This window comes from Microtus oregoni, unplaced genomic scaffold, assembly GCF_018167655.1.
Source record: "Microtus oregoni isolate MIOR12 unplaced genomic scaffold, Mior012 000005F_ref0000423, whole genome shotgun sequence".
NCBI lineage: Eukaryota > Metazoa > Chordata > Mammalia > Rodentia > Cricetidae > Microtus > Microtus oregoni.
This window is the reverse complement of record NW_024543064.1, coordinates 58,918,672-58,940,557: the sequence shown is the minus strand read 5'-3', so window position 1 is coordinate 58,940,557 and position 21,886 is coordinate 58,918,672. Positions and strand designations below refer to the sequence as shown.

Below are 21,886 nucleotides of genomic sequence, written 5' to 3'. Positions count from 1 at the left end.
CACACCTTTGTTCATATAGTAAAACTTTGAAGGACTGCTATGTGCCACCCTGAAAAGGTGCTAAGAAATCAATGGTAGATGAATCCTGGGCCCGTCTTCTAGGAGCTTTCCACTTACATGCTTGGAATTTATGAGAGCTGATAAATTGTCCCATTCCTAGATGATGCTCACGTCCTGGCTCATTTCTGCTCACTCTTTCAGCTCAAGTCAGAGGCCATCCAGAGCGCCCATTCTCAAGCAAGACTTAATGAAGTCATTCGAACCTTAACTGAGGTAAGGAGAGGAATTTTCAGCCCCTGGATGGGATACACATCTCTTCCCTTGTTAAATTTTTCATACTGCTTGTCATAGTGTGTCTTACCTGGCAAATATGAAAGTCTAACAAACATGTTGAGTTCATGGGCATTTCAAGGTAGTATATGGGCCTGTGTTCATTGACAGATATTCCCTGCTCCTGGGGGGGGGCGGGCGGGGAATACTGGCTTTTGAGTTAAGTTGTTACTGAATCACTGAATCACCTTAAAATTAAACCTGACCTTGCAAGGGTTATCTAGCTTTTGGGACAAGGACAGATGCATTGTGGGCAAAGGGCAGGGCAGATACCCGGGAAGAATGGTCAGATGAGAGTTTGTGAGTTAATAATTGTTCTTGTTGTCCTCGTGGAGGCATAGTCATGCTCGTCTGCTTATAAAGCTTTGATTTCTTAAAGCCTTCCGTGACAGCACTGGTTGAGAGAGCTGGAGCCAGTGTAGCCACAGTCCTGAGGGCGCTGCGTGGGCACTGTGTGCCTCCTCCCAAGCACCTCGTCCAAGCGGGGTGTTTATATTGCTATTGCTTTCGGGCTTCTCTTTCCCACTTAGCATACTTGTTTTCATTCTTATAAAACATGGCTAATTATAATACCTAGCACATAAAGATGTTTTCATTCATGGTGGAAAAGCATGAATTTCTGGGCAGAGAAAAAAATATTTTATATATGTGAATAAGAGTGTGCTCAGAAAAAGAATTCTACTGAAATTTAAGTTGTTAAAACTTGGAAGAACTGGAAATAATTATTTGAAAATGTTCATGAATTATAATAATCAATGATAGAAATTATTTTTTAAAAAGAATGAGTTAAAATTTCTTTCTTTTTTTAGAAATACGTTATTATTAAGAAACTTTCTCTTTTTTTTACTTTTTGAATTTTTTTCTTTTAAGATAGGATCTCATGTGCTCTAGGCTAGTCTCAAGCTGTGTAGCCTAGAGTGACTCTCAATTCCTGATCCATTCAGGTGCTGGGATTATAGGCATGAGCCACCACACTTAGCATACGCAGTGGTGAAGCTGAACCCGTGCTCTTTTGCACACTAGGCAAATACTCGACCAACTAGGCTCCAGCCCCAATCCTTTTGGAGCTTTCTTTTACCAGTTTTTGAGAGCAGTCTCGCTCAGTGAAGCCCAAGAATATTGCTTGTACTTTCTGCTATAATTGGTTCATTCATTCATTCATTCGTTCAGCCACTACTTAACAGCATAAGATTCAGGTCTAGTGTAGGAGACTCATGTTAGCCTCCAGTTATAGAGCTTCTTGTTCTCAACTAAGCCTCTAATTCCTACAGTGTTAGTGATAGTCTGTGGTGGCCTTTTATTGAATAGAACTTGGATTTTGCCCCATCACCAAACTGCTATGTTTTCATCAATAGGTCATCAATGTCTCGGGGGTGATTGGTCTTCAGTCAAATGCAATATGGCTTCTAGGACATCTTCATCTATCTACTTTGTCTTCAAATCAAAGCAGAACTTCTGGTAAGATTTAAGTCCTGGAACCAGAAGAAGGAATGGCTAACTCAGGATTCTGCACTTTGTTAAGGGAGTTGGGCATCACAACAATTCCACATGATGGGCGTTATGATCTTTATTTTACATCCAAGCAAAATGGAGTACAGAGAGGCCTCCAGACCTACTCCAAGTCATATGGCAGAAAGTGGTGCTTTGATTTAGATTTATTGGCCTCCAAACCTCATAATCACTTACACTTCCTCTCTTGACTCCCTTAGAGGACAGTGTAGACATTCAGTCAAGTACATGTATTTGACAAATGAAAAATATGAGGCTCAGAAATATTATATGAGTTGCATTAAGAGTTTGTTTAGTGACAGGTCTATAAACAAAGGATCACGTCCTTGAAAGCTTGGAACAGACATTTTATTTTTATAAAAAGTAATGGTGTTATGTTTCATTAAAAATCTCTTTATGCAGAGCTACACAGTGAGACCCTTTCTTAGAAAAAAAAGTCTCTTTATGACTGGGATTTTTCTGCCCAATGGTTCTATTAAGGTAATGAGGAAAAAACACATTCAAAGATATGTACCTCCTTAGGGGTTTCAATCCTAGCTCTTCAAATAACAAAGCCCTTCCTATTTGTATCTTTTGATAAAAGCAATAAAAATATTACAGTTCCCATGTGCTTATGCTTGTACTTGGAGATTTTCTGGGAGAAGAACCACCTTAATATATCTGTCCCTTGCTCCTTATAAATGGCATTTTGACCCTCTGGCCCACAGAGGTTTTAAAAGTAAAGATTCATCACTAAAACTTAGTTTCATGTATTCCTGGCAGGATATCTATGATAGCATAACTATAAATGTGGGTTTCTACAATGTTTGATTCTCTCACTGCCGTCACTCTGCAGCTTCAGACAGAGAGAGGCCTTTGGTCCACATCTTTTCCAACATGATGAACTTGACAGCTGGAAGCTGTCGTATTAATATAGGAAAGGGAATTTAAAAACACCTTATTGGAAACTTTTGCTAGTGCTAGTTTCAAAGGCTGGAGCTCTTACAGTATCCTGGTAAAATAACACATTATGCCAGGCTTTGGGTTTGCATGTGTGTGTGTGTGTGTGTGTGTGTGTGTGTGCGCGCGCGCGCGCATGCCAACTTACAGTTGCATTACAGAGCACTTAGTTACATCAAGTAATGGTGAGTCAGCTTACACACGGGTTCTTATGAACAAAATAATTGTGTGTCTGGAAAACACAGCTACTCATTTCTAGTGGAATTTTCCAGTTGAACCATTCATTGCAACGAAACTGTGTCATGAAACCATTATGAGAGACGGGGAGGAAAAGGATTTAGGGAACTCTCAGGACTCAGCTTGCAGAGATGTCATTGGCTCACTGGTTCAGGTCAGCAGCCACATCTGGTTCTTTGCACACATTGATCCCTTAAAGGGCTCTGCCTTTAGAAGGAGATGGTTCTGTTAATCCCGGGTTTTGAATTTCCTTGGTCCATACAGTTGGTGCAGCATTCTAAGAAGCCTGTAGGACAGTGCCTATGCTTAGGACCCTGAGGAGGTCATTGGATTGGAGTTCATTGTTGTGCTAGTGCACCAGGGAGGGAGGGTTTTATTTCCACCACTTCACTGGAGTAACAGCCTGTGTGAGTTTTCTCTTTACGTCCCTCCTAGGTTTGTCACCATTTTAAGTTTTCCCAGATAGCCTGAGTGGTTCCCTGAAGCCAGTCCCTTGGTCTAATAGAATTAGCTGCAGCCACAGGGTCTTGTACTGACAGTAATGGCATAACCATCTCTGCCTTGTCTCTGGGTTGAGATGGCAGCATGAGATCATTACCTCTTCTTCATTAGCCCTGCCAAGTTCGCTAGTTAATTTGATCATTTTCTGCCTCCACAGTGCCTACTGACTACAGCTTTTTGCCCGAAGGCAGTTTTATTAGAGCAGCCATTGGCTTCTTCGTTACAGGAGGAAAAAAAGGCAAGTGAGCACTTTTCTTGGATTTTATCATTTTTTCTTAATATTCTGTAAGTTATGTGCCTGAAGCATGCATCTGTAAAATCAAACAAGTCAAGTCTGAAGGGGCGAATGTTGTCTTCTGCTGAACCATCTTCCTGGATGACTAGGAAGCTAATTGCTGTGTAAATATGCAGACTGTGTCTCTTTGTGGGTGGCTCTGTGAAAACTTTGGTCATGTAGAGGTGCACCAAGTGTGCATTGCTCTTCCTGTCTGTCTCAGTGACTTTGGCGTAGACAGAGAAAGCATCCCAGGCCCTGCTGGGAAGTAGCCTTTGTCCCTGACCATGTCTGGTCATTTTGCATTGCTAGAGTCATGGGCTCTAACTCCTATTTCTAGCTTGAGTTTTTTTCTTGGCACTCATTTATCTTGCCTTGCTTCCTGGGTTGTGGCCATGTTAGAAGATAGCGTTTAGTGTCTTGGTTTAACTGAAACCAGAGCAGTGCCATGTAAGTTTACTGAAGAGGAGTTCTTTAATGACACAGGCTTCTCTGAGTGAGAGGAAGAAGTGTAGGCTGCTAGCAGGAGATATATCCTGGATCGTGCCAGTTTCATTAATAGAATTGTCTTTCAGTGACGTCCACTACTTCCGTTTTTCTTTCCTGACTGGGCCAATCAGTGGCTATGTGATACAAAGACCATTACAATTTAAAAAGAAAATAATATGTTTTTAAGTGAATTAAAATTAAAACTGCAAGAAATCTGGAAGGAGTGATTTGATAACTAAAGTTCATGGAAAATCTTTCCATCAAAGAGAAAGCATTGTTGCTTGATGTATGTCCCCCTGGGAACAGCACTCCGGGAGCTATTTTTTTTTTAGCCTGGTCTAGAGGTGAGGAGTTAGCACTGTTTGCTTCTAATTTTTTTCCATGTAAAAATTGACATATGATTATGTTATTGATCTATAAAAACACTGTTGCATATAGGATGCAAATTAGTTTAATGGTTATATTGCTATGAATTATGTCCTCTTAAAATAGATATAGTAGAGATGTCTTCATTAGGAAGAATTTGAGTTCTTACTGAATGATCATTTGAATTTTCCACAACCAGAATAAATGTTAGCACCATATATTTTTATTGTTGTTCATTGTTAGTTTATAAAATTTAAAAATGATTATAATGTGAGAGACTGTCATGAAAAATGAAGTAATAACTCTGAAGTCAGATAAAAGGCTTCAAAAAAGTTTTTTTTTTCTTTTCTAGCAAATAAAATATTTTGGCCTTCCAGATTCTTATTTCTCACCAAAAATAAATTTTCTCCGAATCTTCTTGGGGCCCTTGGCTCACTGTGACAGGTCTGTGATCCCACAGTGCTGGCTCGCCAGGCAGGCCTCTGCTTGGAGACCCCTCAGGTGGACCTGAGAGGCAGTGGGTGGTGAGCCGCCTTGCTGGAAGCTGCTCTACAGCCGGCTGCTGCAGGGTTTAAAATTGCTGTCTTACCAGTTGGATTTTTGGCATTTTCAGGTTGTGGGAGAGGGCTGCCTTCCTGTCAGGTTTACTGACTAGATTCAGAGGAAAATCTATTCAGCCCACACATTACTAATGATGACCCCAGAGGAGTGGGGGCCGTGGGAGGCTGACCTCCGCCTCCAGAGCCCATTTACAAAAACAAAACCAGCCCCTGCTCTGCGGGACTAAAGGGGATGGCCAAGTGCAGAGGTGTACATGCAAACGAGCGCGCTTTCTTCTCCAGCGTGCCCAGCTCATTTGAATTCTAATAACTCCCCTCTGAAGGAGCTTTTGAGTTTAAATGTCTGGACGTCACTCAGCAGAGCCCGGTGGGGCTGCTGGTAGGAAGGATGGCAACGTCAGCGAACCCTTTTGAGGAGGAAATGGTTTTTAGAATAGAAGGCATGCTTGGTGCAGGCAGAAGATAGACCACTTCAGGGATGGCACGGCTTCCTCGCCTCTGTGGGCTGTTTTTATCTTTAATAACTAACAAGAAAAAAAGTGTGAAGGGTTATATTTGATTCACACATGTGCTGGAATGGGAGCGACATGGAGATTTCAAGCACAGCCCATGAAATCTGAGAGGAACGTGTCAGACTGCTTTCTGAGGCATAGGACTCGCCACGTCGCACCTTAGTCGATGTGTGATGTGAGAGCATCCATTCCCTCCCAGGGGCCTGCACCCCACTGCCTTACCCAGTCAGTTCTTAAGGAATCCAGTTCCTGGCCTTCCTGTCTTTGTTTGCCGTCTTCTCTGATCTGACCCTGTTGGCCCTTCTATCAGGTTGATTCCTTAACTTTGGTGGTTTTCATTCTCAGTTACTGTGGGATTTCTCAGCTTTGCCAGCCTTGAAGTCTTTGCTCAGAAGTGAGTTCCTCCCAACCTCCCCCCCTCCCTCCCTCCCTCTGTCCCTCCCTCCCTCCCTCCCTCTCTCCCTTTCTTTTTTCCTCTTTCTTTTTATACAAGTTCACTATGTAGCAGAGGCTAGTCTTGAACTCACTATTCGGTATTGAACTCCATATGTGCTAAGGCTGGTCTTAAACCCCTGATCCTTCTCACTTCTTCCCCCAAGTGCTGAGATCACAGGCATGTGCCACCCCACCAAGTTCTAATTTTGAGTCTTACAATTTTATGCCTTTTCTACTCATCCTTCTGATTTTTGATCTTTATGATTTCTCAATTCCATACCATTTCAGACTTCATCAGTATTTATTCACCTCTTTAATAGAACATTTAAAAACACCTAATAAACATAATAATTCTTTCTGGTGTCAATATTACACTTTTCTGGACTGTTACAGTATAACTGGACTGTTATGTTGTCATTGGAGAATTGGCTAAGGCTTTCTAGGCTCATACTTTATAATAGGCTTTGAAGTTAATAGCATGAAGTGTTACCTGAGGAAAAATATAAATCTATGTAGTACAATGAGTGGTATTTCCTCTAATTAACATTGATCAGTGATCTTTGCAGATAAGCTGTAGGTTTCTCCACAAATTATATGATTTTGGGGGGATTTCATTTTGGACTGGTGTGAGATTTACATGCTGAGACAGTGTCTAGCGGAATTAGTGAACTGCATACACAGTAATGATAGGAGTTGGTTGCCAACCATGTGCCACTTTTAAATATTTTGAATTATTACTATTTTACGTATACAGCTCTGAGAACATTACTAGAAGTAAACACATGTGTATGGCACTGATTTAGAAGCGGCATAAGGAAGAAGATAACAACTGAGCAGAATGACTCCTACCTGTAATCCCGGTGATTGGGAGGCTGAGTCAGAAGGGTCACGGGGTTTTGATGCCACCCTGGAATACATAGTGAGTTCCAGGCTGACCAAAGCTGTAGAATGAGACCCTGTTTGAAAAAACAAAGGGGACTAGAGAGATAACTCAAATGGTTAGGAGTGCTTCCCACTGTTACAGAGGATCCAAGTTTGCATCCTAACACCCACATCAGGCAGCTCACAACTCCAGCCCTAGGAGACCCCAACACGCCTTTTGGCCTCCTTGGGCAACTGAACTCACAGGGCATAGACTCACACACATACACATGAATAAAACAATGCCAAATAAACAGAAAACCAAAAGGAGATTTTCTGGAACATCGACCCTACTGAGATAGTCCATTGTATGTCCTTGTCAATGTGTATATACACTTTATCCATTCAGAAAATATATAATGCCTAATTATCTGATTTTTTAAATTTAATACCTGTTCCTGCGCACAGCAGGCATGGAAGACCTAAAAGCCTAAAAACTGATATAAATCCTTTCTTCTCCACGTTGCTTTTGGTCATGGTGTCTTTCACAGCAACAGAAAGTAATTAGAATGCTATGCTTTGTACTTTTAAGTACTATTTCTCAATTTCACTTTTGCCACTATAAATGACTGTAGAGTATTTCATCATGGAACAGGCAGGATGGCTTGGTGGGTAAGGCAGCTTAACGCAAAGGAGATGCCCAGAATCTACACAGTAGGACAGAGCTAACTCCTGTAATTTGTCCTTTGACCTTTGCATATATATAATAAATAAGTAAATATAATTAATACCTCATTAAGCTGATATATTACAATTAGTCATTTCACTCTGGGTCATCCTTAAAGTTTCTGTATAGTGAAATCTTTATCCAGGTAGGCTTCTCTCTTCTACTATGGCTTCTCTTGTGGTAAATTCTCAGCAGTTTATTAATAGTGAGCAAGAGTGTGAACATTTGGTAATGAGAAGGACGGCATGACCCTTTTAAATATTTGTGGGGGTGCACACATGCACATGTGTGTGTATGTCTGTCTGTGTGTCTGTGTCTGTGTCAGTGTCTGCTGTGTGTGTGGAGTGCCCTGAAGCTGGAGTTCCGGACAGCTCTGAGCTGCCCAGTGTGTGTGTTGGGAGCAGAACTTGGGTCCTCTGGAACAGCTGACTCTCTTACTTACCAAGACACCTCTCTAGACCATGGCATGGCTTCTCAATGCTGCAAAAGGATTATGAACCCTTTCTGAAAATAGAAACCAGTATATCATAAAGGTTAAAATACAGGAGTCAAACTTCCTAAGCTCCTATCCCAATTCCACTTCTTGCAGCATATGCAAATTCAGGCTGGCCATCTAACCTTATAGTTATAGTTGTTTCTGTAAAATTGAGAAAATTATTGACTCTTCATTATAGAGATTTTGAAGACTTCTTAGTTGGGTTATATAGTAGCGACTAAAGAATGAACAGTTTTCATTATAATATCCTATAATAAAACATTGCAACTTACATTAAAAACGAATGATAGCAACAAAAGTCATTCAGGTATATCATGCCCTAAGTGTGATTTGATTTATTTCAGTGTCAGAAGGAATGAACATTTTGTATTCACTCACTATATGAGAGTTTTTAAAATTAATGTTTAGAGGGGATAGAGAGATTGCTTAGCAGTTAAGGCCACTGGCTGCTCTTCCAGAGGTCCTGAGTTCAATTCTCAGCAACCACATAGTGGCTCACAATGATTTATAGTGGGATCTTATGCCCTGTTCTGTCTTATGCCATCTTCTGTTATGCAGGCATACATACAAGTAGAGCACTCCTATACATACATAAATAAATCTTTTTTTTTAAGAAAAAAAACCCTCTTTAAACATAAGTTGGGCAATGGTGGTGCATGCCTTTTATTCCAATGCTGGAGAAGCATAGATAGGTGAATCTCTGTGAGTTTGAGCCAAGCCTGGTCTACAGAGCGAGTTTCAGGATAGCTAGGGCTACAGGGAGAAACCCTTTCTTGAAAACAAACAAACAAAGCTTTGATTGTTTCTTCAAAGTAACTTTGTCATGTGTGGTGGTTTGGAAGAAAATGACCCACAGAGGAAGTGGCTCTATTAGGAGGTGTGACTGTTGGAGTGGGTGTGGCCTTGTTGGAGGAAGTGTGTCAATGTGGAGGCGGGCTGTGAGGTTTCATATACGTTCAAGCCATGCCCAGTGTCTCAGTTTATTTCCTGTTCCCTTGAAGTCAAGATGTAGGACACTTGGCCACTTCTCTAGCATCATGTCTGCCTGCAGGCTACTCTGCTTCACCATGATGACGACGGACTAAACCACTGAGAATGTAAGCCACCCCAATTAGATGTTTCCCTTTAGAGCAGTTGCTATGGTCATGGTGTCTCTTCACAGCAATAGAAACCCCAACTAAGACATTATGATTTGTGTGTATGCGTGTGAGTGCAGCACATGTGTGTGCAGGCCTCTTTGTTAGTCTCTTCTCTCCTTCCACTGTGGATCCTGGGATCAAATGCAGGTTAGCAGGTTTGAGTGGTAAGCACTTTTAACCACTGAACCATCTCTTTGTTCCAGAATTTTTTACTTAATGTTTGTACTTGTTTACATTTTATTTTACAAAACAAAAACCCAAACAAACAAAAAACAGGAAAATTACAAACTGCCTCTCTCCACTAACTATAAGAAAAAACTTTACTATTCCTTTCACCCAAAATCAACCATTTAAACTTCATTAAACTCCCAGTGAGGACTGTCGTAGCAAAGCCTAAGGGGGAGTGCTTGTTAGTTATCACTAATCCATTTAATGCACCTTGCCTAAATTGTTGCTATGAGGCCGGGAGATAGGTCAGATAGCCCGGTTTTTGTTCTGTTTTGTTTTCAGAGAATAATATTTAGAAGCCAAGGTCTGGGCACACAGCTTTTTTTCTTGGGTTAATTGTCACTGCTTCCAGGAATGTTCTCTTTCTTTCTTTTATATCTTGCCTATTTCTGCATCACATGCGCGTTTATCTGTGTTTAAGCTGTCTCTATGTCCACAAATTCACACCTTATATCTAGTTCTAATTCAGCACCATTCTATTTTTCTCTCTCTCCACACTTACAGTTCTGTGTTCTGGTCTGTAGGTAACCTGGCTCATTAATCCCAGCCTGTTTGCTCATTCGATCAGTCCGCCTGAATGTAACTAATTCCCCTTCCCCTCTGGGCCACAGCCCTACTAGGTTCCCTTCCTCTCTAGGTTCTGACCTCTGCTGGCTGCCACTCTGCTTGGTGGTCTTCCTGGTACAAGGGCTTAGGATGTTCTTGGGTTTTGGTAACTCTGAGTGTTGTTGAGGTGTCTGCTCTTAAGATAGAGTACTCTACCAGCTTTTAGTATCTGATATGTCAGAATCAATTCTTTTTAACAACTGTATTGATTGTAGTTTCTGGTCAGGGGCAAAGCATTTGGTACTTCCCACAAACAGACCATTCTATAATGATGTCTGCCTGAATTCTCCATGGACTTCATCCTTTCCATATTGATCTGACATCTTTTATTCTTGTGAGCAAAGATTGAACCTTCAATGATATCTTCTGATTAGATCTGATTTCCCATCTCATGCCTCCCTATATTCATGTTTTACATATGTGGCATTATTTACATGATTATTTATACTTCTTTGTTTCAAGTCTGCCTTTCTCATTAGACTATAATTTCTTCAATGTGCACGAAGCATGTTTTAGAACAGACTACCTGGCATGTAATATAATTTAAATATTTGATCTCTATCTCTTGTATATGTTTTTGTTGAATGCTGCGTTAGTCTAAGCTGAATTAATTTGTCTCCAGCAACAGTGAAAATGGAGGAAGTAAATATCTGTATCACACATGTGGTGTGCTGGAGATGGAAATTATACATCCTATGTTAGCCTGCTTGTGGTCAGACTTTTCCTGTATTGATTAGGTTACTGCACAGTCCTCTGTGTAGTCAGAGTACGTGGGATAATAGGTCCTATTGTAATGCATTTTGCTCAGATATGCCATTTATAACTTTGAGGCTGTCTACTGTATGAGAGATGTAAAGCAGCTTTATTAAGATTTTAAAACATCTGGATCTTTTTGACAGGTACTCATAGGCATTCTCAGTTTCAAATCCATTGTTCGTGGCATTCCAGTGGTCATCTTACCTATGGCATTCGTTTGAAGCACAAAACACTGAAATAAAGGACCTGATGATTCCTATTATTTATATTCTTTTGTCCCATACAGAAGATCTCTGTGGAAGGAACCAGGATTCTGTGTTCCAGATGTTCTTTGGGCTTCCTCTTTTCTACCTTCCTCACCAGAAGTCTGCAGCTGCCAAATATTTTCTCCATTCCTAACTGTAGCTGTAGTTCCCATCATTCCATTGGCTGTCAGAATGGGCTCCTTCGAAACACAGAGAAAGATTTTGTGTAATGCTCCTCATGCTTCTCAGTATTGATGCCCTGCCCTTTTACCTGTGAAAGATTTAAAGTGCTGCACCAGAGGCATGAATTTCAGCCCTGCACTCCATTTCACAAGTTGTTTCTGACACTTACCTGTATATCAGGTCAGCTTTAGTGAAGACTGCAGTAACATGCATAGACAGTGCAGGCAGTGCGGCAGCAGTCAGTACACACAAGTGCAGCTGGTGCCAGAGCAACATGTACACACAGTGCAGCCAGTGTTGGAGCAACGCACACACACACCCCACACAGTCAGTACACACACACCCACCCACAGAAACAATACACACACACACACCCCACATAGAGTCAGTACACACACACACACACACACCCCACACAGTCAGTACACACACACCCCCACAGAGCCAGTACACACACACACACCCCACACAGTCAGTACACACACACACACCCCACACAGTCAGTACACACACACCCCACACAGTGAGTACACACACACACAAAACACACACAGTCAGTACACACACACACCACAGAGTCAGCACACACACACACCCCACACAGTCAGTACACACACACACCCCACACAGTCAGTACACACACACACCCCACACAGTCAGTACACACACACACACACACACCACAGAGTCAGTACACACACACCCCCCACAGAGTCAGTACACACACACCCCACACCCACAGAGCCAGTAAACACACACACACACCCCACACACAGTCAGTACACACACACACACCCCACAGAGTCAGTACACACACACCCCACACAGGCAGTACACACACGCACACCCCACACAGTCAGTACACACACACACCCCACACAGGCAGTACACACACACACACACACCCCACACAGTCAGTACACACACACCCCACACAGTCAGTACACACACACACACCCCACACAGTCAGTACACACACACACCCCACACAGTCAGTACACACACACACCCCACACAGTCAGTACACACACACCCCACACAGTCAGTACACACACATACCCCACACAGTCAGTACACACACACACCCCCACACAGTCAGTACATACACACACCCCACACAGTCAGTACACACACACACAAATACCCCACACAGTCAGTACACACATACACACCCCCCAAACAGTCAGTACACACACACACACACCCCACACAGTCAGTACACACACACACCCCACACAGTCAGTACACACACACACCCCACACAGTCAGTACACACACACACACCCCACAGTCAGTACATACACACACCCCACACAGTCAGTACACACACACACAAATACCCCACACAGTCAGTACACACATACACACCCCCCAAACAGTCAGTACACACACACACACACCCCACACAGTCAGTACACACACACACACCCCACACAGTCAGTACACACACACACCCCACACAGTCAGTACACACAAACACACCCCACACAGTCAGTACACACACACACACACCCCACACAGTCAGTACACACACACACCCCACACAGTCAGTATACACAACACACACACACAGAGCCAGTACACACACACACCACACTCAGTCAGTACACACACACACACCCCACACAGTCAGTACACACACACCCCACACAGTCAGTACACACACACACCACACAGTCAGTACACACATACACACACCCCACACAGTCAGTACACACACACACCCCACACAGTCAGTACACACACACACACCCCACACAGTCAGTACACACACACCCCACACAGTCAGTACATACACACACCCCACACAGTCAGTACACACACACACCCCCCACACAGTCAGTACACATACACACCCCACACAGTCAGTACACACACACACCCCACACAGTCAGTACACACACACACCACACACAGTCAGTACACACACACCACACAGTCAGTACACACATACACACACCCCACACAGTCAGTACACACACACACCCCACACAGTCAGTACACACACACACCACACACAGTCAGTACACACACACCACACAGTCAGTACACACATACACACACCCCACACAGTCAGTACACACACACACCCCACACAGTCAGTACACACACACACACCCCACACAGTCAGTACACACACACACCCCACACAGTCAGTACATACACACACCCCACACAGTCAGTACACACACACACCCCCCACACAGTCAGTACACATACACACCCCACACAGTCAGTACACACACACCCCACACAGTCAGTACACACACACACCACACACAGTCAGTACACACACACCACACAGTCAGTACGCACATACACACACCCCACACAGTCAGTACACACACACACACCCCACACAGTCAGTACACATACACACACCCCACACAGTCAGTACACACACACACCACACACAGTCAGTACACACACACCCCACACAGTCAGTACACACACACACCCCACACAGTCAGTACACACACACACACACCCCACACAGTCAGTACACACACACACACCCCACACAGTCAGTACACACACACACCACACAGTCAGTACACATACACACCCCACACAGTCAGTACACACACACCCCACACAGTCACTACACACACACCCCACACAGTCAGTACACACACACACCCCACACAGTCAGTACACACACACACACCCCACACAGTCAGTACACACACACACACCCCACACAGTCAGCACACACACACACACCCCACACAGTCAGTACACATACACACCCCACACAGTCAGTACATACACACACACACCCCACATAGTCAGTACACACACACACCCCACACAGTCAGTACACACACACACACACCCCACACAGTCAGTACACACACACATCCCCCACACAGTCAGTACACACACACCCCCCACACACAGTCAGTACACACACACCCCACACAGTCAGTACACACACACACCCCACACAGTCAGTACACACACACCCCACACAGTCAGTACACACACACACATACCCCACACAGTCAGTACACATACACACCCCCAAACAGTCAGTACACACACACACCCCACACAGTCAGTACACACACACACCCCATACAGTCAGTACACACACACACACACCCCACACAGTCAGTAGACACACACACCCCACACAGTCAGTACATACACACACACCCCACACAGTCAGTACACACACACACCCCACACAGTCAGTACACACACACACCACACACAGTCAGTACACACACACACCACACAGTCAGTACACACATACACACCCCACACACAGTCAGTACACACACACCCCACACAGTCAGTACACACACACACACCCCACACAGTCAGTACACACACACACACCCCACACAGTCAGTACACACACACACACCCCACACAGTCAGTACACACACACAGCCCACACAGTTAGTACACACACACCCCACACAGTCAGTACACACACACCCCACACACAGTCAGTATACACACACACCCCACACAGTCAGTACACACACACACACACCACACAACCAGTACACACACACACACACCCCACACAGTCAGTACACACACACACCACACAGAGTCAGTACACACCACACACACACATACACCACACAGAGTCAGTACACACCACACACACACACAAAGTCAGTACACACCACACACATACCACACACACACAAGAGTCAGAACACACCACATACACACACACAGAGTCAGTACACATACCACTCACATACCCCACATACACACAGAGTCAGTACACACACACACACACACACACACCATACACACACATCCCACAGAGTCAGTACACACACCACTCACACACTCCACATACACATAGAGTAAGTATACACACACACCACACACACACCACACACACACACACCACACACAGAGTCAGTACACACACCACTCACATACCCCACATACACACAGAGTCAATACACACCACACACACACATAGTCAGTACACACCACACACACACACACACACAGAGTCAGTACACATACCACTCACATACCCCACACACAGAGTCAGTACACACACACACCACACACACACATCCCACAGAGTCAGTACACACACCACTCACACACTCCACATACACATAGAGTAAGTATGCACACACACACACACACCACAGAGAGAGGCAGTGTTGGCTAACATGTACATAGAGTACCGTTAGTGCCAGGGAAACATCTGCGTGCAGTTCTTTCAGTACCGAAGCAACATGCACATACAAGTGCACTCAATGCTGAAGTAACATGTAGATAAAGTGTAGTCAGTGATGAAGTTTGTCCCATCAGAGGAGAGACCATGGCCTGTGCAATCAAACATAATCAGTGTTCATATTTCACATGGGGTCCTTTATGACGAAAAGTTGGATCCCTGAGTCTTTGGAAACTACACATTTTCCATAATGAATCTGCTAGAGATCTTGGAATACAAGCTTTATAATTCTGAAGTTATTTGACAAAAAATAATTTGGCTGTAAATTAGACATCAGTTTATGAATTATATACTTCCAATACATATTTGCAATGTATGCCTCTTCACCAGGACATTTCTGTGAATGTGTACCAAAAGCAAAATAGGGGCTGAAGAGATGGCTCAGTGGTTAAGAGCACTGGGTACTCCCCCAGAGGACCCAGGTTTAATTCACAGACCTACATCAGGTGGCTCTACTACCTATAACTCAAGCTCCAGGGGATCCAACACCCTGGTCTCCAAGGTCATCTGCATTCATGTATATGCATGTATCCACACATAGATACACATTATTAAAAATACAATGTAGCAAATTAATTTTGTTGGTATAAAATCAAACTTTAGTTTGTAGCCAGATATCTTACAGATTCTTATCGCAAACATGTTACCAGTATATAGTTATGTGTGAAGCTAACCAGTTAGCACCTGCCTGTTATCATCAAACATGGTCATCTCATTAGAAAATAAACTCCATGTCCATGAGCACAACCCCTGGTTCTGTGTCTGCTGTCCTCTGGAAACAGCCATGGTTAAGTTCCTAAGCCTCACTGGGGTCCCAGTATTACATCTCAGGGTTGGATAGAAATAAGTATCAAATTGAAGAGCATAGGTATGTATGAATGGGGGTAATTTTTAGCCGGAAAGAGGGCATTAAAGTGAATTATTGCAAGGCATGCTACTAGTTTTATCTAGTAGATGAAAACAACCAAGGGGAAGGAAATAGTCTAGAGAGTATCTAAGCATAGGAAACATACTGAGTGTTTTGTTAGCTGTTATGTTGAGAATGAGAGTTGGAAACATGGGATTAAATTCTGAATTGGAGGTAGGTAGGGGTTTATAGTTACCAACTTAGTAGTTAGTGCTTGAAACTGTGAGCATTGGTGAACTTACGTAGACTCAGTCAAGGATAAACATGGGAGTTTATTTCCACAAGCAGTTACCTTAAGGAAGGGGAACGTAGTACATATACAATATTTGTTTACTTATGTTTGTCTGTGTATACACACGATGTCTTTGTGTGAGGGCCTGCACGTGCCATCGCACCTGTGCGGAAGTCAGAGGATAACCTCAGGGGTTGGTCCTCACCTTTTACATTGGCTTAAAGGCAGGGTCTCTCTGGTATACTGCTGTTTTGTGCACTCTAGGCTAGTTGGCCTGTGAGATTCCAGGGGATGGTCCTGCCTTCACCTCCTGTCTTGCAGTAGGTGTGCTGAGATTATAGACACTTGCCACTCTATCTAACTTTTACATGGGCTGCAGGAATCTTAACTCAGATCATCAAGCTCAGCAACAAGTACTTTTACCTACCCAGCCATCTTCCTAGTCCAATGATGCACTTGTAATTGGAAGAGCAGAGAAAAGAAAGTCAAAAAAAGAGAATGTTCTTGATTCTGGCTGAGATCTAAGGCCATTAAAATTCTTGGTGACAGCAGTCCTGACGCAGCTGTGGACCAGTAGCTAGAGAATAGTTGTTTGGGAGTGTTTTTCCTTGTCGGTGCCAGAAAGAGAAAAATACCAGGGCACCAAGACTTTGTCTATTTTTCAGGCCCCTCTTATTATCATTCTTTTAAGATTTATGCTTTTCTCTCTGACGATGAATACAGTTGGCAAAGCATGGGCAAAGCCAATCCCCGGCATGTAACACTAGTGCAATTCTAGCAGTTGGGAGGTAAAGGACAGAGGACAAAATTTAAGGTCATCCTCAGCTGTATAGCCTGTTTAAGGTTAGCCTGGCATGTGTGTCCTGGTATTTGGGGAAAGAAAAGGATGCTTTCAGCTGCTCACAATTTAGGACCATTCACACTGTCTGTTCTGCTGTCATTACTGTCTACTTCTGGAGCATTCTTTTCACCCCACAAGGAAACTTTGATCTCATCGAACAAATTGTTTCCCTTTCCCCATTTGCTCCAGTTCTTAGATTTGTCTTTTCTCTATGTGTCATTTAAATTGAATCAATCTGACTTTCCACGATGGGCTTCTTTTTCATTTAGTACAGTATTTCCAGGGTTCATCCATCAGTAGCAGACACTTACTTCTCTCCTTAGAGCTAAGTGACAAGCCACTGCATGAAGCAGCTACATTTTCCCTATTTAGCTGCTAGACGCTGGGCTGTTTCTTCACTTTGCTATTGCAGTTAGTGCTGCTATGAATATCTGTGTCATGTATAGGTGTGGTTTTGATTTCTGGTTTTTAGAGACAGAGCTCCAGATTGGTCTTGCTACACATGTGCAAATTTTTTGAATGCTTATTTTTAATTAATTTGTGTGTGTGTGTGTGTGTGTGTGTGTGTGTGTGTGTATCAGAGAGGTAGATTATGTGGAAATTCTATTTTAACTTTTTAAGAAAATGCCACTTTCCCCTAGTAGATATGTGGGGTTCCAGTTCTTCATGCTCTTGCCGACTGCTGTTAGTCTGATTATTGTCACTATTGTGATGTGATTGGTTCTGAAGTAATAGCTCACGTGCTTCTGATTTATATTTTTCTAATAACCCAATGTTGACACTCATCATCTCTTCGAGTCATTTGTGGGGTACCTCTCCTCAGAGCTCAGAAAATCGTTTGAAAGAGGAGGCATAAAGAATGTAAGAGCCAGAGGGACAGAGGACACCAAGAAAACAAGGCCCTGTAAATCAGCATGAGCAGAGCTCATATGAACTCAGAGAATGAAGTAGCATGCATGGGGCCTGCATAGCTCTGCACCAGGTCCTCTGTGTTTAGATTGTGTCTTCCAGTTTATTGGTTCAATGGGATTCCTGAGTGTGGGAATGAGTGGGTCTCTGATTCTTGTGCCTTCTCTCAGACTCTTTTCCTTCTGTTGATCTGCCTTGCTCAACTTGGATGTGATAGTTTTTGTTTTATCTTATTATATTTTATTTTGTTATATAACTAGATAACCATGCTACAGTTCACAGCCCCAGAGAGGTTAGATAACAAGGAGGGCCCAAAGGGGGATGCATGGATTTTCCTCAAAAGGGATCTGGGTAGATTGGGGGTGGGTGGGGATGGGAACATGAGGGGTTAGGATGGAAGGGGATAGTACTAAAAAAGATGTCTCAGTATGGGGGACATTTTCGGGTTAGGTAGAAACCTGGTACAAGGGAAACTCCCACAAATCTACAAGTATGACCCCAGCTAAGACTCTTAGCAGTAGTGGATAGGTTCCCTGAACTGGCCATCTTCTATAATCAGATTATTGACTACTCCAATTGTCATCATAAAGCTTTCATTTAATATCTGATGGAAACAGATGCAGAAACCTACAGTCAAGCACTGGGCTGAGCTGCAGAAATCCTGTTGAAGAGAGGGAGGGAGGATTGCACAAGATGGTCAAAGCCATCACAGGGGAACCCACAAAGACATCTGACCTTGGCTCATGGGAGCTCACAGACTCTGGCCCACCAGCTAGGGAGCCTGCACAAGGAGCCTCGGCCCTCTGCATATATGTGACAGTTTTGTAGCTTGGACTACTTGTGGCACTCCTAGGAATGGTAGCAGGCCTTGTCCGTGGCACTTTGCTTGGCTTTTGGGAACCTATTCCTCATGCTGTGTTGCCTTGCCCAGCTTTAATATGGCGATTTTGGGGGATCTTAGTCCTGATCAACTTACTATGCCATGCTTTCTTGACACCCATGGGAGGCCTGCCCCTTCCTGAGCAGTGAGTGGGGGACAGAGGGAAGGGGAGGGGAGGGAATGGGAAGAAAAGAGAGGGGAAACTACAGTCAGAATGTAAAAGAAATGAATACATTTAATTTAAAAAGAATAAAATGAATGAGTGCATATAAACCTAGTCACTAGAGTAAAGGTTAACAATGGAACTGTCGTCTGTAGCTGCTGGGAGAGGGAATATCAGTTTTCTCCAGTGGAGTTACTCTGGGGGTATCTACCACTCCAAGGCAGATCTTATGTTCAAGAGTAGTTGACCAAAAATAATGAACTCTACAGTTTGTGTGTGTGTGCTTTTATTTGGATACAATTTGGTGTATTTGTTTGTTTGTTTTGTTTCTTTTGGGATGATGTTGTATTCTGTCTTCTAGGTTTTAGGGGGGTTTGTTGTGTGTTTCGTTTTCTTGATTTATTTTTTGAGAAATAACTGAAAGTTGTGTGGATAGGGAGGAGGAGAGGACCTAATGAATTTGAGGGACAGGAAAAGTATGAACAAAGCATATTTAGATTTTTAAATTGTTTTAAATAATTTTAAAAAATTAAGTTCTTTTTGGCCATTTGTGTTTCTTAGAATTGTCTTCAAGTTCTTTACCCATTAGACAAAATTTGGTTATCTTTGAATTACGAAGTTGCTGGAAGGTACCTCTTGTATTCTGGATAGTGGCCCAGTTATGATTTGCAATTTCTCCCATTTCCTAGGTTTTTCTGTTGACTTCATAGATGATATTCTGTCAGCACAAGTTTTGAACTGTAGCCTAGTCAATTAAAATACACATTTTCTTTTGTTGCTTATACATTGGCACACAACTTTACAACTTTTCTTTGGCACGTCCAAATGTGCTGGCTTAGGTGTGCCTACCAGGTTTTATGTTTTGCAAACTGAAAACCCAAAGTCATTTGTTAACACAATTTTGATGTGGTACCTTTGGGGAATGATTGACAATCATCCCTAAGATGCTGAGATAGTGACTTTGTTATACAATCGAGATGCCTCAGCAAGCTTGCTGTCCAGTCACATGTTGCCCTCCACCATGTTATTGTGTGGCATAATGGTCTTCACCAGGTGCTGGCACCACTCTCTTGAACTTCCCAGCCTCTAGAACTGTGGTGTTCTCACTCAGCCTTTGGTTTTCCTTTTTTGACCCCTACCTCCAATTCTTCCATTTTCTCAATGTCTATGATTTGTATTCTTTTTCTCCTGGCCCTCAGCTTCTCCTTTCTCCCCAGCTTCTCCATCCTGTATGGTAATGTACCTCTGCCTCTACCCTTGCTAAACCCCTTCACAAGACTGGTTTTTCTCTTATGGTTTCTTGGTTCTCTTTTTCCCCAGCTTCTCCTTTCTGTGTTGTGATGTAACTCTCACTTTACCCTTGCTATCCCTTTCACAAGATCAGATTTTCCCCCCTGGGTTCCCATACCACCTATGCTTCTCCTTTCCCCGCAGCTTCTTCTTTCTGTGCTGTGATCTAACTCTGCCACCCTTGCCACTAGCCACATGTTCGAATTTTCCCTCCTGAATCCCTACTTCTCCTTTCTCCTCAACTTCCCCATCCTTTACCGTAATGTAGCTCTGTCTCTACCCTTGCTAAACCCTTTCACGAGGTCGGTTTTTCCCTCCTGGTTCCCTGCTTCTCCTTTCCCACAGCTTCTCCTTTCTGTGCTGTGATGTAGCTCTGCCATCGTTGCTACTGGTCACGAGGTCGGTTTTTCCCTCCTGGTTCCCTGCTTCTCCTTTCCCACAGCTTCTCCTTTCTGTGCTGTGATGTAGCTCTGCCATCGTTGCTACTGGTCACGAGGTCGGTTTTTCCCTCCTGGGCTCCTGCTTCTCCTTTCCCACAGCTTCTCCTTTCTGTGCTGTGATGTAGCTCTGCCATCGTTGCTACTGGTCACGAGGTCGGTTTTTCCCTCCTGGGCTCCTGCTTCTCCTTTCCCACAACTTCTCCTTTCTGTGCTGTGATGTAGCTCTGCCATCGTTGCTACTGGTCACGAGGTCGGTTTTTCCCTCCTGGTTCCCTGCTTCTCCTTTCTCACAGCTTCTCCTTTCTGTGCTGTGATGTAGCTCTGCCATCGTTGCTACTGGTCACGAGGTCGGTTTTTCCCTCCTGGTTCCCTGCTTCTCCTTTCCCACAGCTTCTCCTTTCTGTGCTGTGATGTAGCTCTGCAGTCCCTTTGCTACCCCATTAGCACGATCAGTTTTTCCCTTTCGGGAAAACCCACACCACCTCTGCTTCTCCTTTTCCCACAGTTTCTCCTTTCTATAACTGATTTTGTCTTACAGAGGCTCCCTCACTTCTGCTTTCTTTCTCTCTGCTTGCTGATTTCATTTCCTTTTGCTGGTCTCTCCCTGCT

General features: G+C 43.5%; 1 protein-coding gene across 1 annotated transcript in view; it reads left to right on the top strand.

The window, feature by feature from the left end:
* The window catches only part of Focad (focadhesin), a 286,838-nt gene that overhangs the window by 246,707 nt on the left and 18,245 nt on the right, over positions 1-21,886 (top strand). Inside the window, exons 33-35 of the mRNA XM_041651620.1 lie at positions 202-273; positions 1,686-1,788; positions 3,674-3,754. Of these exons, the coding sequence (XP_041507554.1) occupies positions 202-273; positions 1,686-1,788; positions 3,674-3,754 (256 nt within the window). The remainder of the gene's footprint in view (positions 1-201; positions 274-1,685; positions 1,789-3,673; positions 3,755-21,886) is intronic.